The sequence below is a fragment of the Diaporthe batatas genome, assembly GCF_019321695.1.
Source record: "Diaporthe batatas strain CRI 302-4 chromosome Unknown Contig00001, whole genome shotgun sequence".
Classification (NCBI taxonomy): domain Eukaryota; kingdom Fungi; phylum Ascomycota; class Sordariomycetes; order Diaporthales; family Diaporthaceae; genus Diaporthe; species Diaporthe batatas.
Genome location: NW_025408548.1, coordinates 19,366 through 36,724, shown reverse-complemented (window position 1 = coordinate 36,724; position 17,359 = coordinate 19,366). Strand labels below are relative to the sequence as shown.

Below are 17,359 nucleotides of genomic sequence, written 5' to 3'. Positions count from 1 at the left end.
CCACTACCCCTAGAAGGAGCCAACACATCGATGGGACGCTAAACGAGACTGATAAGAACTAAAATTGAATTTCATGCAGACATCTGGTACGAGCAGTGCTAGCAGCAGTGTTCTATCAGAACTAGGATCCATATCCATCACCAGTAATCACGGTAGCCGCAGCTCCAGCCCTAGCCCTAGCACCAATTCGAGCTCCATGTGTAGTTTCGTTTTTAATCCCTATACATATATTAGTAAATATATTAATTAGACAGGAAATATAAGTTTTAAAGTAAGCTTAACTTAAGAAATTTTAATAAAATACTTTAATAATAAATAAACTAATTACTATAAATATATTTTAAATTTTATAGTAAAAATATTAGCTAGTAGAAAAAATGAATAAGATCTATAAAATACGTAGTCTCGCTTCGTCGAAGGAACGGTACTTACCTTTTCATTTATATAAGCATTAGCTTACCGATATCGGCATAGGGTCTGCTAATTTTATATATTCTCCGGTAGCTTATGATTATTCTATGATATACCCCGCGATTTAGTCTATTGAGAAGTAGCTCTATAGTCGGTATGGAAGATAGATAAAAAGACGCAGGGTCCGTGTATAGGTACAGATGAAGAGTCCCAATTACATACCCCTAATTGCTGCCGAAACTCAGGCGGGATGTATCCCTGCCCGTCAGTAATGACGATATAGACGGCATTCTGGTATCGATCATCATCGGCAAGGGACTCGGCCCCGTCAGCATACGACAGGATCTCCCTTCGCAGGTCCTCGAAGCCAGGGGGTGGGGTGTTTATAAAGTCCTTAGGGCCTAGCCTGCGCTGCACAAGGACTACTGTCCAGTCATAGGCAATATAGGCGGAGGTTGCAAAGTCGAAGCTGGCACGTGAGGGGACAAAGACGCGTGTCTTGGTGCCTCCGTTACCAAGCTTATTGCGCAGGAGCGTAGTGACCTGGTCGGGCTTGTGGTAAAGGGGTGGGATGCCAAAACATATCATCTTAGATTCGTTAACACCGTTGGCAAGCAGGAAGGCGTTAAGTACAGGGAGCGGGACCTTGAAGCCGCGCAGAAACGTTGTGACACTCATTGTTGGGGTCCGGGTTGAATGGTAGTGGATGCAGAGAAAATAGGTATAATTAACATCTCTGGGTGAAAATTAAACGGAGTAATGATGGAGCTTGGAATACTGAGTGGGAAGATAGCCAGATCGGCTTTATATTACGCTAGGGGCCGCTGCTGCCTTGGTCGCCCCACAGAACTGTGATTACTGAATCAGCACCAACCAATGGAGACACAGGGCTCCTATAATTAACATAGAACTAACCTGCAGGAAAGGACCCTCTCAACGCCAACATTACTGCTATCTAGCCACCAGCTCGGCCTATGGACAGATGACAGGCCTTTTAGTAGGTAGAGCAGACCTGGACTGCGCCCTTGATCTTTGATAATAAGCAAGTAGGTCTGGTTTGTAGCCTGACATGTGCTGATTTTCACTCACAACATCTAGGGAGCAACTAACAACTACCGGTACCTTCAATGCTAAAGTGACGATATTACAAGGTCTACTTCTACACATCGGGCGCCGAAAACCACCCTATGGGACTTCCTAAACAAGAGGAGTGAATCCATGTGAGTGATTATAGCATTTAAATATTAAGATAATGTGGGAAAAGATAAACTGCTCAATAGTTTTAGATGCCGCTAATGCATGCTGTCCTCCAGTGATCTTTTATAACTATCTAATATATGTGGCTGTGGTTTTGCTTCTATTTCATATACGTCCAAGGACATACATAGCGCCTGCATAATATATATGTTAAATAAGAGAAACGATATCCTAAATAAGACCGCTTACATTTATTAATTAAGAGAACGGATATTTATAAGGTAAAAAACGGATAGTTTAAGGTTAAATTCAGCTAGTATATAATAACTTTATTATTACTTTTTATTTTATTTTATAACTTTAAAAGGGATGTTTTTCTAGTTAATAAAAATACTTTATAATATAAAAAAAAAGTTATTTAAAAATATTATTTTTAAAATTTTAACTTTTATATTTAAATAATTAAATAATATTATAAAATTAAATGTTATTTTATTAAACTAAAATAAAGAATATAATAATAATTTTTAATAACTTTATCTTTAATATAAAATATTTATTAAATGATAATAATTAGTAAAAGAATTTTAAAAAATAATATTTATAAATATTACTTATAAAAATTAAAAAAATTAAAAAGTTACTTTATACTATCTATTTTTTACCCTATAAATATCCATTCTCTTAATTAACAGCTCTTACATTAATCTCCGTATTAAAATATTCTGCCTATAGCGTTTTCCTTGGTGCTTAGTGTGCCCAGCAAGGTGATTATTAAAATCTTTATCACTCTTGCTGTGATTATAGCCCTTGCCACAGTCACAGTAGTACTTACTCATGGATGTCACTCAATTCCAGTGTTGAAGAGATGTGGGATGACGATGAATGGCCTGCTAGGGCCTTGCTTTTCAGCTTAGAAGGGTGCGGACTCAGCGTCGGGTAGTGAAGATATAATTTGAGGGCCTTCATTGCTTTCATAATCGCCTCTATCTTGTCGTCGAGCTGCCCGAGTCGAGGTTAAGCTTGCATATGGCTCCGGTCACATCCTCGGTGTGACCCTTGCCTATGACGGACCTGGAGGACCCAGAGGTGCTTCTCTCCTCTAGGTTGCTATGATATGGACTCGAATGTGGGCTGCAAAGGATGTAAAAACGGCGTTGCGGATATTAACGTGGTGCCTTTCGTGGAACGTGCTGCGTTCCGCAAGGTACTAGTATGGCTCACTCACTCACTTGAAGTGCTCTTTCGGCCAGCCGTTGAAGAGATGGATCTTAAGTCGCGACGACGATTCGACATTTTCAAAGCTCTTCTTATAGATGATGCGTGTAGCTCGGCGTCGAATTATGCAAATCTTTGCTAAGATTGTAGAAGACAGGCTGCATAATAAGGGATCTGTCTCATATGCTGAGAATAAGATGGTATGAGATGCCGCGGAAAATAAAATCACGGCGAAGTTTGGAGGGACATCTATAACTCTTATGAAGAAGTCTTCAGGGTAATATTCAGCAGGTGTAGGTTCTTGGACGTATGTTTCCACGCGTCATTTCTTGACAGCTGTTGGCTTCATTTACAGATGGTTCATAGAGTGGTTTCGTTTTTAATCCACATACATAAAAAATGTATCTGGCGCCTTCATACAGTGATAGACGCTCAAGACACAGCATTGAAAAAGAATACAGTGCCAATATGGGAAGATCAAGCTGCCGAATACGCCTCCAGTGGTCGATATAGCAAAGGTGAGCGATCGCCGCCGTTTGAAGTAGCAGCCGATGACTGTGATGCGAGGGTTATTTGTCATACCCAGGCCGTGGCCGATATAAATCCCCTGCACGAGCAATGTTAGCTAGTAACGAGTGCAAAAACACGTCAGTAGTGTGCCGGACACAATCCTGAGGCACCCTATGAGCACGGCGTGCCTGGAGTGCCCGGCATCTACGAGGTGTTCTGACAGGGTACCGAGTGCGAGTGTGAGGAACATCTGGGCTGAGCCGATCCACGAGGCCTCAAGCTGGGGCGACGAGAATGCCCCTCAACCCGTATAGTACAACTGCTTCACACAGAATGAATCTAATAGGCCCTAGGCTAGTATGATGTATTGCCGGCTATGACCTGGGACCAGGCCAACTATCCTCGCTCAGGATACTATATTTCATTCATGAGCATCGGCCTCGCATCTCATTATTACCGTCGATGTCACGTTCAAGTGTTAATCTATCATTAATTAGAGTTATTATTAATACCACGGGTGTAGAAACATATTATTCAGCGGTGTAATTCGCTATAGATTCGCAACAGGTAATTATTTCGTGGCGTCTTCATCGGGAAGCAACTGAGGGCCTGTTTTCCTCTTCCATAGCCAATACAGAGACAAGAACGCATAGCCAACCACAGAGAATATCGAAAGCCAGACCCCAAGGGCTTTCAACAAGACTTTTGTGGCATACTTATCTGCCGCAGCCCCATCATTTGCCCTTGGGAATGGCTCGTTGGGCACTGGCACGCCTAGGAATTTGCACAAGGGCTCCCATCCATCGCTCAAATCCATCTCGAGCAGTTGTTCTTTGGGAACAAGTGACCGCACCTTATCTTCATGAGCTTGGAGAATATCTAAATAGGCAGAGATTATGTTAGTTATCCGGCTTTGTGAACGCCGGGTCATTCTGAGAAGGATCACTCACGCGGACCACCTTTCTTGATCAGCTCCACAGGGCTTGCGGACTGGTAATCTGGCACCCCCGCCAGCTGCAGTGTGGATTGACTGTAATGGTTTGCGAATTTCGCGAGGTATCTCCAACCAGGTATGGGAGCGAGTGCAATTCCGAGCCACGACGGGGTCGCCCGGCTCGTCAAGGCAGAAATGGAATTCCACCACTTCACGGGGTCTCGCTTGACCAAGATGACCTTGGCATCCGGATACACCTGCATCATTTCCGGCATGAAATCGGACGGTGGTAAATCCGCAGTGGCTACGAATCCAGCTGTAGCCTTGCGAACCAACTTCAGGGTTGTTTCAGTGTCGCCACGGTTCCGGGCTTCATAAGCCTTGATCCAGGTGCTGCAGTAGTCTGCACGGAATCAGTCAACACGGAAGCCTGCCACTACGTCGGGCCAGCGCATCTTACCATCATCCCGCACCAGAATCTGCGTGCCACCGTGCAGGATTGGGCCATCCAGAAGCTTGTCCAGGGCCATGGACATCGACACGGTACCAGTCCGTGAATAGCCGGCTGAGATGACCTGGACTTTCCGGGACGGATCTGTTGGAATGGATGCAACTCCACCCATGATGAATGGTCGGATGGCAAAATCAATGCGTTTGATATCCCAGCATCTATCGGGCAGGATGTTGGTTGTCCTGGATAGCGATGCTGAAGAACATTCGGATGTTGGGTGGGCGGCGAGCAATTTATCTACTGGCTGGCGCTTCTGGGCCTAGGCGGCCAGGGGCCGCGGGACAGGGAGCTGACCTAAAAGTTGCGGACTTGCTCCATGTACCCATAGCGTACCGCAGCGGTACACCCCGCGTCCCCAAATCACACCATTCACCCATGCACGCATAACGTTTGTGCGCTGCGACCAGGGCCCAAGCTGTAGACCAACAGCCCGCACAGCCACTTAGATTTCTGGTGTTGCATTTCTGACACCAGGTCCTTGCTTTGCGCATGGGGAAGAGCCAGACTCCGACACATTCGTGCTCGTCTTGTGAAATCACGACTACAGTGTGGCCGACAAGTTCGGAAATCTGAAAATCACCGACTGCCAAACGGGCTGTGCCATCGCTTCCTGTCCTTCACTCCCAATTCATCGGGGGAGGGACAACAGTAAAGATAACTCTACCAAGTTATACAACGTGATCAGCACCTCGGAATCATGTATGTAGCTGCTGAACGTGGCTACAATATAATATTCTACTGATCTGTGGTTGGACTGAAACACTGGCAATTAGCGCAAATATAGTCAGATTTTTCGAGGGGAATCCAGCTATTGGTTTTGCATTGTTGGGGAAGAAAGAAGTTGTACAATTATGTTTCCAAGGGGAAAAGAGAGCTGAATGTTTCCAACCCTCCTTCACCAATCTTCAGCCTCAAGTGCTCCTTCACGCAGCTGCAATTCGCACAGAATAAATTTAACACTACCCAAATGGAGCCGGATGTCCAACTGGAGCGTATTGCCACCAACTCGTAATGACCAAGGGCCTGGTTGGGCTGTTTTCAACCCCCTCAAGTAGGCGAGCGCATCGCGCCCGGGGCTTAGTGCAGATTGTAGGCCGAGATATCGAATTCCTGGGAGGCGAGGTCAAAGCAGCCTCTGGGTCTCTCGAGACATAATTCGCGGAGTCAACAACATCCATTTTGAAAGCGTTTGCGTGAACAATATACTTTGCTGGGGATGAAATCAAATCATGTAAATCCGAGGTAGACTCCTTGTGGTAAGGGTCGTTCTGTTTGTGAAACGCATGCCACCCAGGATTCCTTCGTGAGCCCTTGCTGGACTTCACTCTGCTGAAGAATGTGAACGAGCGCAAGGAGGACTTGGTTGACTCTGGAAGATGGCGTCTCAAGAAGGCTGGTAACAGGATCAGGCAGGAGCAGGTGAGCCCGACGTTGATCTCGATAGTACTTCATTGTGTCAGCAAGGTACAAATGGACAAAAGCGAATTTCGTGTAAGAGACTTACGCCCAGATACCGACTTTAACCATGTTGTTTGTGATGTCTGCGTTGCTCTGCAAAACAAAGGTCATGCCCAGCCTGACAATACTTGCTATGCAAGCGCTGAGAGCAGGGAATGTTAATACCAACAGTCATTGCAACTGAAAAGGGTCGTAGACTCACAAAGCGCCAATTCCGAAAACTACCACTAGCCTGGTCCTTTGACTCTTTCCTATATTCAAGCTCCGAATCAGTGGAATCGGAACAACAAAAATGAAGAGGTCCATAAAAACGTTCCAAGCGCCCGTGAGAAAGGAAAGAAGCTCTGGATTGGAGCAGCGGCCGGAAATAGCGTTATTCCAGGCCTTTTCAAATGGAATACAGAAGAACACCACGCCAAAGAAGACTCCAGCATTGAATAACAGGCACACGGAAACTCCCGTGTCGATCACCCATATGGCCGCCGTCCTTTTCTTTCCGGTGGCAAAGACGCGGCGGTATAGGAAGAGGAAGCTGAGTTTGAATAGGGTCGCCGAAATGATGTAGATCCAGGAAGCAATGGTTTGCCACTAGAATGAAGAGTTCACTATTGGAGTCGTGGAGAGGCAGACAGAAAGGGGGAAATCAAACCTTCAGAGCTTGTACAAGCCAGGCGACGGGCTCATTCCACAAATTTCGGCCAAGTCCCCATCTCATAGCTTTTGGTCGATTCAGAAGCACATCAGCATTTACACAACTTCACAAGCATGCACGGCCAGAACCAGCGTACCTTCGAAGAACACCCCCGTCCACGCTATGTTACTTATCTGTCACAGGAGGTTTAGTCACGACCCCTGTACACTGGTCTCAATGGACTTGAGTTGGGTCTCTTACATAGGCGACACAGGCGAGATCTGTTGCATCTATGTCAGTGAGCAGTCATCATAAGACAGGAGGTCACACTAGCATACAATCGTCTGTCCCCAAACTTGACTGATTGATTCTCAGGCGTGTGTATATTCGCAGAAAAATGGCCAGGGTGCTACCTGTCAGAAAGATTGTGTGGACGGCGATATTGGCAGTAAGCTGATTGGGAGGGTCTACCAAGTCCACTGTCTCCCCTGGTGGAGGAGGCATACTACCCGTAGACCACTGTGAAGACATTGTGATACAGGCTTCCTGGCTGTCGCGGCCCTAGCAAGTACGCCCCTGAACAATTCCGCAAGGCTGAAATGGTCGTTAAAATCGAGAGTCGGCGAAGACGCAGGTATTTTTCTCCCAATATGAAATACAGGCACTGCTTGATAGAGAGGAATTTTGGGGGCAAGGATGCCGAAAGGGAAACGATCGCGGCGAATCCTTTGGACTGTAGAATTGTAGAATTGAAGACACCATCCGTGGAGTGGAGTGTCCGCTACCGCATTAAAGTCTAATTGAGTGCTGACCACCACAATCTTGTTGAGATGCCGAAAAGTCGTACGACCGACCACTACTTTGCTCCTACACTTGACTTCTAATCTGCGGAGGATTCTCATGCTCATGTCGCAATTGCGTGGCTGCATAGCCGCCGAGCGCATGTAATTATGCATCATTGATCCTTTCAATGTGACGTGTCTCCACAGTTCTCCTTCTCTTTTCTTTTTTCAGCAAGTCCCATGCGTGTTGGTTGCGGACGAGTGGATAGCTACTGCGCGATAGTTGCCGACTACTACGTGTTGGTTGGAAAGAGGCTTTGGCCACATTGTATTTTTTGTTTAAATGTTTATCTATTCGTTATCTTCTTAGCTTTTAAACTAATTATTAACTTATACCTTAAGTATAAAGTTAATAATTACTTAATATATACTTTTAAACTTATTTATATATAATAAAGTTACTAACTTTCCTTATAGAGCTTCCTTTTCTATTATATTTCTTATATATTATATAAAAGTAAATAAATCTTTAATAATAAAGTAATATATTTAGAGAAAGAATATTTAATTTTTAAATATTTAAACTTTTATTTTCTTTATATAATATTTATTTAATATATAATAAATAAACTTTATTTAACTTTTTAAAAAATTTTAATCTTTTATAAAATTTATATAAAAGGTTTTTAATAGGTTTATTATTATAATATTATTATTCTATTAGTAGTTATATATTTAAAATAGGGATTATAGTGTATTTAGTTTATTTAGTAAGGGTAGATTTAAATAGCTATTAAGTATATTAATAGGGAAGAGTTAGTTTATTAAGTTTTATATTATAAGATTCTTTTTTATAGAAGTTATTTTAAAACTATTTTAGTTTTATTATATAATTACTTTATTAACTTTAACTTTAATATTATAATAAATTAACCTTTAAACTATTTATATTAATAATTTTAATATAATATTATTAAAAATAATACTTTTTAATTTTATTTATATAATATAAAGTTTAATTATATATTTATATATTATATTCTTTTTTTACTATTATTAATATTATATTTTTTTAAATATTAGATTTTAAGTGTTTACTATTATATAAAGGTATTATATATATTTTATATATATAGGGATTAAAAACGAAACTACTTAAAACCACCTAGTTGGAAAGATTATTAGCGGCTGTATGTTGAATGTTCCCGCCGGTTACATCGTGCTTCAACAGGGACTAGCAATATCTTGGAGGGGATAAGTACTCTCAGCTAATAGGTACTTTTAGGAACTAACTGAACGCCGGGCGACCAGCCGGACTGGCAGCCTGACTGGCAACCTCGGCGGAACAGATGGTTGGCGATCTGCGAGCTAATAGCTACCAACAACCACCGGCAACCAACCACCTTGATTCTTTCACCAACAGGACGCTGTGTAGATCCACCTTCAGCCAGGGATGTTCATGCGTCATTTTCAACGATCCTTCGCCGAATTGGAAGTTGAAATTGCAACAAGGATAAGCTAAAAACCACGCTTATCCTGATTTTAATAGAGCTGTAAGTATGTGTGTGTGCGTGCCAAGGGGCCTTGAATATATTTTATACTATGTTTTATTTTTATATTTTATATTTTTCTTTTAAATATTATTATTCAAATAATAGGAATATAAATAAGTAATATTATATTTAAGCTATGATTAAATAAGGATATCCTCTGCGTCGATGAACTTATTAATCCTACCTTGTGAAAGAGACACAACGGCGTCCTGGCCAGGACGCATGTATTCAGCCATGCCAGTCAGTCGATGCGTGATTGCAATGATTGTATGTCCCTTGGAAGTGAATTCCTCGTGAATGATCCGGCGCATGACTGACTCCGTATCCGGGTCGAGTGATGATGTGGCTTCGTCAAGGAGGAGGATAGGTTTCGCTTGTGTTGAACGGGGGCGTGCATTGGCGGACAGGTTGCGCAGCATTTGACAATGTAGTATTGCCCGGCATAGAGCAAGCAGCTGCGACTGGCCTGTAGAGATCGGGGGGAGAGACTCCATGGGGGTTTTCAAGACTTGCGAATCTTTCCTGTGACTGCCCGAGGCGAAGTGTTGCCACAACGAAACGCGTCTAAGAGTTGCAGTAATGCTCTCGTCGGTGAGAGAGTCGGAAGGCTATAATCCGAATGAGTAAAGAAATCTCCAGGAGACCGACCATGATACTGGTAATATAACACGTACATCAAGGTTGAAGCGGAGACTGGCTTGGGCCAGGACGAATGAATCTTGGGCGACGGTGACGAAGCACTGCTGCCGTACCAGAGTCCGCGGTATTATACTTAGGTCAAGACCATCCACTTTGACTACTCCGGAACTTGTATCTAAAAGGCGGAGGAGAGTAAGGATCAGCGTGCTTTTGCCGCTACAGAAACAATCAAATTTGTCAGTTCAGTAGTCATAACGGGTTGTGTGAAGCAACTGTAAATCAGTCGATTGATCTGCAACATACCTCCCAGTTCGGCCACACACGATTACGTGCTGGCCTGCAGGAATTCCCATCGTGATGTTACGCAAAGCAACTGCGTCTGGACTACACAGAGAGGTCAGTTACTCAATCAATCCAATCCCGATCCTGGCCTTACGTGTACTCAACCGTGACATCGTCGATCTCAACTGATCCGGCTGATGGCCAAATACCATCAGGAATTTGATTCTCATGTGGCTTATCCTCTTTTGGCGTCTCAGCCTCTAGATGCTTTAATCGGGAACTGCGGAATTCTTAGCATGAATAACTTCTTCTGGGTTTCGGGATCATGGTGCTGTAGACAAAACTATTGTGAGGCAGACAGATAAAAAGGAATCTTACATGGCTCCAAGGGAGATCTCTAGATTTGTCCAAGACTCCACGAGCCCAAGGAGCGTCGCATTTGTGAGCAGAACAATGTTCAATGCCATACCAACCTGGCCAGCAGTTGTTGTTCCCTTTAATGTAACGACAAGGACAATGAACCCTATCGCTATCCCAGATATGATCAAATCTAGGACAATATTTAGCCACCTTTGTAAACAAACGAGGACGTATGACGGTTGCTGGCTCCTGTCTAGGTACAAGATATTCTCGTCCTCGATCTGTTTCTCCCAACCAAAAGAGCGGATTGTCGAAATGCCTTCATTCTGTCACATGTCAGGCCTTGGACGCTGGAAAATGGACACAAGATTAGACCAAGGGGGGCCACTGCTTACCGACTCGAGAAAGCTTGAATACACAGCTGCCTGAGACTCTATCTCTAACAGGCGCAACTGTCGGGATGTGCGCAAGTATACTTTTTGGACCAAGTAAACGACAATTACGCAGGCAGGAAGTGAGAGTGACAAGAACTTCTGTGCTGTCAACAGTAAAGAGACCTGAACAAGGAGCTTGAAGACTTCTGCATAATTGTGAGCGAAAGCATCTTAGAGGCAGTAGAGGCACCTACGGTTTAGGAGTGACAGCATGGCGGGCGGAAGCTGCTTGTCTACAAGCTGGATGTCTTGACTGAATCTGGGAACATGTTGGCAAAGACGATATAGGTCTTACCCATAGCTGAAGACATACCGGTTGAGCGTGGTCCCTGATTCAGTGGCAGAAAAGAAAGATAGTGGGGCCCTGCTTCGAATAAGCAAAACCGTAGATAGAGGATAAAGGAGGCAGAGCGTGGTAGGTGCGAACCTGATGACTGTAGACAAAAGTCGACGGTGTAGTGCAACACCTGAATCAGACGCAATGAGAATATGCGTGGACCTCAGACTAGGGTCAGTTGCGGTGTAAGCGGAGTAAGATCCTAGGGAGGGCTCACCACATGGATCCAGTCGTAGCAGTCCATGCTATTAAGGATGCGATAAGGTATCCGCCAACATAGAACGTGGTCTGGTAGGCAGGTGCTGCTGTCCATTTTGTCAACCAGTACTGCGGAAACGTGATAAACAACGAATACAGAGCCGTGCAGATCATGAGGAGGAAGAAATTTCGGTACCCAACCGCTCGGATGTAATATGCTGTTCAGTAGGTCAGAGCTGACCTAAATTAAAATTGAGAGGGATGAGACGGCAATTGGACTTACAATACAATGACAGATCACCAGTTGCCCTGCTCAGGTCTGAAGCGGCATCTGCCACTTTCAGAGCCTGCTTTTGGATCGTGCTGTCTACCTCGAGCTGGGCCTGATGATTATTTTCCTGGGGGACAACAGGTCCTGCAGTTGGACCCAACTTCTCAGCCAGATCGGCCCATGTCCCCTGGAATTTGATGGAAGCATCACCGAGAACAGTCAGCCAGTCCGACAGGTGGAAGTAAGAGGCTAAAAAAGAGTGTTTTCAGTCCATCGTGCCAATACTTTCTTAACAGTACAATGCGCTTACTGTTATTAGTTATTAAAAGTACTGTTGTCCCTATCGTTTTGAACAGACCATTTGCGCCTAGAAGATTTTCAACGATACTTCTTTGCGTGTCGTTATCCAAGGCGCTGAACGGATCGTCGAGAACAAGAATTTCGCAACGGGCGTACAAAGCACGAGCGAGTGCCTAGATCCTCGTTAGCGTAGCTGCCCTCTATGTTTTGGAATACAGACGCGAGTAGAGGGGAGTGGGAAGCCGTGTGTTGTGAGCACCATGATGAACTTAGGTATTCAAGGACACAATAGTGTGGAGTCTCAGATGTAACGGGGATATAACATCATTGGTGTTCAACACTTACCACACGCTGTCGCTGCCCTCCAGAGAGATTGAACCCCCGGCTTCCAATCTGTGTATCTTCACCGTGGGGAAATGTAGAGATATCGTCCTGCAAACAGCAGATCTTCAAGACTTCTTCATACCATATTGTGTCATTGGACGAGAATCCACGGATTGCTTCCCCAAGAGTACCGCTTGGCAACCACGGTGATTGCGCACATAACCCTATACGCTTTGATGAAACGGATATTTTGCCATTGGCCGTGGGGATCTCGCCCATGAGTCCCTTCGCCAAGACCGTCTTTCCGCTCCCTACCGGTCCTGAACATATGACTATGGAGCCCTTGCTAACCGATAGGTTGACGTCCTTGAGGATCGGATGATTTGGTGGGTTGGCCATGAAAGTGACATTTTCCATTTTGATTGCTAAAGAATCTTGATTAGAAATACTGTCAGTCTTTTTTACCATGAGTCGATCGTCTCGGCGAGGTGGCTGCAGGAGGTATTGCTGGATTCTCTCAAAGGCGGCCAGAGAGCCCACAGCTTGCGGCACGATTGACATGATCATGTTTGCGGGATGAGTGATGAGACCGAGGAGGGCAGTGGTTGTAAAGGCAGTTTCAGTATCAAGAACCAAGCCTCTAAAAGTTGCCAGCAAGGCGTATAGCACAAACGTGATGATCGGAGAGAATATTCCAAGAGCGTTTGCTGGAGAATTATGTCAGATCGATTACACAGGAACGCTGATGAAAACGGTTATCAGGGCATACCGCTTGCATTATAGGCGACCATCATCCATCGCACCTTCTTAGCCATCGCCAGCTCCCTTAGTCTTAGGTTCTGGATCAGAGTCTCTGTGTATGATGTAGTACCCAGCATTTTCAAACTCTTTATGGTAGCAAGCATCGAGCTCGTCATAGCCAGCCGGTCCTGTGTAGCAACACTCCAGCTCTTCTGCATGCTTTGGAGATTCTTTGCCAAGTATCGACTCATTCTGGAGCAAACTGTGATCCAATCAGCCATTCCGAGCACATAACAGACTTGGAAATGTGAACACCCACAGAATATAATCACGAGTGGAACAGGAAAAAGCCAACCCACTTCCCTGGCTAACATTGCCGTGCCCAGAATTACCTCTATTACCTGGGCCCATGTCTCGTGGAAGAACCTGGCGCTCTGGCAGACATTCTCAGCATCGGTGCTTATCAACGTTACAGCTCGACCATCTTCGTAATCAGCAGAGGGATGGCTGAGAGATTTGTTATTGATCAGACCGACGACCGCCCCTCGGATCATGACCTGAAGGCGATTTAATCGATGCTGATACATGCCCTTCGATATCTTAAAAGTGAGGCAGGTCAGCAAGCTTGCTTCCAGGTCTGATGCGGGTTTTGATGCCTCACCGCTAAGCCGAGGTAAGTAACGACAGCCATCAAAATGACTGCGTAACCCGTATTGGATGACTTTTCTTCCAGTGGCGTGTTGACATAGCGAATGACAGTGCTAATAAGGATAGGCTGGGAATACCGGAAAGCAATGAGTAAAAGACGTGGGAGAATTGGCGCGAGGAAGTCCGGGAGCATGCTTGCAACGAGCACCTTGGGCAATGTGGCTCTGTTACTCGGTTTCTCTGCTACTTGTCAGTCAATTGCCCTTCATTGTCTATATAATTGTAGTTCTCGATTACTTCTCTGATCCCAAGCAAGTAGAGCTTTTTTCCGTATAGTTTTTGAAGAAAGTCTGTGGTCGACAGGCGGCAAAGTGTCTCCAGTGAGGATTTCGCACCTTCCTTGAGCTAGGATGGGGTTGATCCACCAGAAGAAAACCCTGCTCAAGACACCAGCCATCTCTTCGGGAGAGTGTTGCCGACCAGTGTCTCGTAGGCCATGCTTCTTTCCTTGGCTTTCAAGCACCAGCAGAGCGAACTTAATGCAGATATTGAGACTGCTCGGCCAAGACGACAGCGGCGGCAGGTGAACATTATGGAAACTGGAGTCCGTCAACACCTCTGTGTAGAACAGAAGAGTATCGCAAGATAAGGTGACAAGTAGGTAGATGATGGCCAGGTCGGACGGGCGAATAGAGCGTCTGTGCTCAAAAAGTAACAAGGGAAAGAGGCCGACGCATGCTGCAAGGGAAGTGATGGCGCCAAAGATGCGAGTCGCGGATTGCGAAGCTGCGGGAATCGTGTTCAGGAGAATCCCCTGTACTGCTGCCAAGGCAACGGCAAGTGTCTGTGGACTCGTTTGTTAGCCTGCAACTCCATCATCACAGCTCCTTCCACGTACCAATTTGATCTGGCCCCGATTCTGGGCCACAAGCTTGGGAGTCTTTCCGTAAAGTCTCGAAATCCGGAACGGCAGGGACAGGATGAAGAGCGTGGAGAATATACTTGAAATGTACTCGAGCACCTGCACGACGTACATGATTGCACTCGAGCACTGCTATGAGCCGTATGGATGATATCCGATAGGAACTTGGAAGATCCGGGACAAACTTAACTTGATCCAATGTGATCAGAGAACCAAGTGAGAGCACCAAGTCTGGTGAGACAGACGTTGTTGTTGACTTATGTTTCTTCAATGTCCCAATCAAAGTTGCCGGATTAAAGAGATCGCGATTACGCGATATCGCGCAGGATTTGATCCAGGCCTTGCTGTGCCGCCTGCGCACGTGAAGATGACCGAGACCAAACCCTTTCTGGGCCCTGCTTCCTGGGGCACAGAAGCGGAAACTTCTCCGCCCTGATGGTACGCGTAACGTCCCTTTTGAACTTCGCTGCGTTGAGCCCTCTGCAGCCAACAATTTGACACAACGCCAATCACATAGGCACCCAAATGGTCTTGGCAGTCATAAACGGTGATGATTGGCAGTCTGCATACACTGGGCATACGCGTCTTGTTGGTGTATTTGATCGATCTCCCATGTTATGCATGGGCCTTCTGCGCACCCTTCGCGAGCTGACTGGCACGCCCGGCGTCCCAATCTTCTTACTTCTTTCCTCTCACTTCTCCTCTCTCCCAAGTTCAACTTCGTTTGGCCCCTCCATCGCGGCAACTCGCTGCTTTACAAATACTCAACGCTGAGCCCAGCTGACGTGTCCACAACTTGAAGTCACAAATACAATTACTCATTGTGTGCTCCCCAGTTGATTGTTCCATAAAGTCTCATGCCCTTCGACTACCTTCCCGCCAAAAAAGCATCCCCCTTCTAGCGTCCCGACAGTCCCACATATAAGCCTCCAGCTTATGCAAACGACGGTCTAATAAGGCAGCTAGCGGTACGGAACAGTCAACCTGAAAGCGGGGCCCCACTCCGGATCCACCACGCCAGACCGGAACTTGAATTGCAAGGAAGATGTCTTCGAACGGAGAGGTCGGTTAGTATCTCCTCACGCCACCCACAGCGGCATTCCCAGACTGATCGATTCGTTCACGTCCGTGGCCAGTCTATGGCAGCCTCTTTGTCTATGCCCCCAACAAGATTGCTCCCATCGTCTTCGCCGTTATGTTCGGCTTGTCGGCGGCAGGCCACTTCTACCAATGCTTGTAGGTTGATTCATTACTTGTGCGACTATTTCCACGAACCGTGCATATGCAGCTAACTATATCCCGACTCACCTACCAGCCGCCATCGCTGCTTCAAGTTGGCCGGCCTACAGCCTTTTTGTGCAGCCCTGTTTTCCCTTGGTTACGCCTTGCGCGAGGTCGGGGCCTACAACTATTCGTGGCAAACTGATGTTCAGGGCAAGATTAACACGACAAACCTTATTATCTATGTCCTTAGCCAGGTCTTTGTCTTCGTTGCTCCGTAAGTCTGAGCCGCCAACTATTCGGCCTAATCAATTACCCAGACTAACTCTTACATCACCTAATAAAATAGTCCGCTCCTCGAGCTTGCCAATTATCACATACTTGGGCGCATACTATATTATGTACCCTATATGGCTCCGATATCTCCCGGCCGCGTACTATCGACATTTGGTCTCCTTATGGCTATTATCGAGACTCTAAACGCTCTTGGTGTTGCTCTTTCCTCTAATCCTGCTGGTGCAAGCCAAGGTGCCGGGAATGCGATGGTTGTCGCTGCACTTGGTATGCAGCTAGTTGTCATACTGGTTTTTGTTCTCCTTGCGGGCATCTTTCACCGCCGGATTGCCTGCGCCAAGTTGGAGACGCAACCACTCAAGACCATGCTTATTACCCTCTACTCCAGTATGATTTTGATCCTTGTTCGCAGTATCTATCGTCTTGTTGAGCACATGGGTAATACTGAGATTGAGCTTGATGACCTTGCGGTGCTTCAAAACCTCTCCCCCATACTGCGGTATGAGTGGTATTTCTATGTCTTTGAGGCTACTATTATGTTCCTCAATTCGACACTATGGAATATATTCCACCCAGGTCGATTCCTACCGCAAAGCCCGCATACATACCTCGCCCGTGACGGTGTCACGGAGCTCGTGGACAACCAAAAAGACGAGCGCTCCCTGTTGGCCAAGATCGGGGCCGTCATCTCGTTTGGGTGCTGCTTCAGACGCCGTGAGAACCGTCATTTTGAGCAGCTGAATGACTACGAGATGTCGAACCGCGGTTCTTATCGCGGGTCACGGTCGGCATATCGGACGTCTCTAATTCGATTTGGGCGAACTGGTTCCGAGCAGTGAGTCTTGGGTGCCACTACTTTGGAGTAGGGGACGGTTATATATCGGTATTAATATAGAAACAGTCTTATATAACTCTACTCATTATATAAAGTTAGATATATAAGGAGCTTTAAGGGTTAAAAAGTAAAGTTTTAAGTGTTTATTATTAAAAAGGTTTATTTACTTAATATAAAAGTAAACTTATTTATATTTATTAATATATTAAACGTTAAAATTATTATAAACTATAAGTTAATTTAACTTTAATAAATTTAATATAATATAATTTAATAATATATTTTATATTCTTTTATTAAATTAATCCTTTATCGAGATTTCCTTTTAAATATATATAATATTATATT

The 17,359-nt window shown here is 45.2% G+C and overlaps 4 protein-coding genes across 4 annotated transcripts; 1 reads left to right on the top strand and 3 right to left on the bottom strand.

The window, feature by feature from the left end:
• Positions 1 to 535: 535 nt before the first annotated feature.
• KVR01_000302 (uncharacterized protein) lies at positions 536 to 1,158 on the bottom strand (the record flags this gene model as incomplete). Its single annotated transcript, XM_044791273.1, has 2 exons — positions 634 to 1,158; positions 536 to 556 (listed from the first exon to the last, which is right to left on the bottom strand). The coding sequence occupies exons 1-2, from the start codon at positions 1,087 to 1,089 to the stop codon at positions 536 to 538; spliced, it is 477 nt and encodes a 158-aa protein (XP_044650251.1). The 5' UTR covers positions 1,090 to 1,158.
• Positions 1,159 to 3,737: 2,579 nt separating this feature from the next.
• On the bottom strand, positions 3,738 to 4,982 carry KVR01_000265 (uncharacterized protein). The gene is made up of 3 exons (XM_044788075.1): positions 4,731 to 4,982; positions 4,287 to 4,673; positions 3,738 to 4,215 (listed from the first exon to the last, which is right to left on the bottom strand). The coding sequence occupies exons 1-3, from the start codon at positions 4,891 to 4,893 to the stop codon at positions 3,908 to 3,910; spliced, it is 858 nt and encodes a 285-aa protein (XP_044650214.1). The 5' UTR covers positions 4,894 to 4,982; the 3' UTR covers positions 3,738 to 3,907.
• A 4,333-nt stretch (positions 4,983 to 9,315) lies between these two features.
• Positions 9,316 to 14,927, bottom strand: KVR01_000481 (uncharacterized protein). Its single transcript, XM_044794746.1, has 18 exons — positions 14,638 to 14,927; positions 14,037 to 14,583; positions 13,753 to 13,979; positions 13,411 to 13,690; positions 13,120 to 13,353; positions 12,372 to 13,057; positions 12,037 to 12,199; positions 11,739 to 11,975; positions 11,475 to 11,673; positions 11,348 to 11,419; positions 11,234 to 11,284; positions 11,115 to 11,179; positions 10,882 to 11,066; positions 10,505 to 10,812; positions 10,281 to 10,406; positions 10,148 to 10,228; positions 9,880 to 10,060; positions 9,316 to 9,813 (listed from the first exon to the last, which is right to left on the bottom strand). The coding sequence occupies exons 1-18, from the start codon at positions 14,773 to 14,775 to the stop codon at positions 9,346 to 9,348; spliced, it is 4,248 nt and encodes a 1,415-aa protein (XP_044650430.1). The 5' UTR covers positions 14,776 to 14,927; the 3' UTR covers positions 9,316 to 9,345.
• A 264-nt stretch (positions 14,928 to 15,191) lies between these two features.
• On the top strand, positions 15,192 to 17,015 carry KVR01_000118 (uncharacterized protein; the record flags this gene model as incomplete). Its single annotated transcript, XM_044788826.1, has 4 exons — positions 15,192 to 15,728; positions 15,798 to 15,897; positions 15,977 to 16,159; positions 16,232 to 17,015. The coding sequence occupies exons 1-4, from the start codon at positions 15,707 to 15,709 to the stop codon at positions 17,013 to 17,015; spliced, it is 1,089 nt and encodes a 362-aa protein (XP_044650067.1). The 5' UTR covers positions 15,192 to 15,706.
• Positions 17,016 to 17,359: the final 344 nt, after the last annotated feature.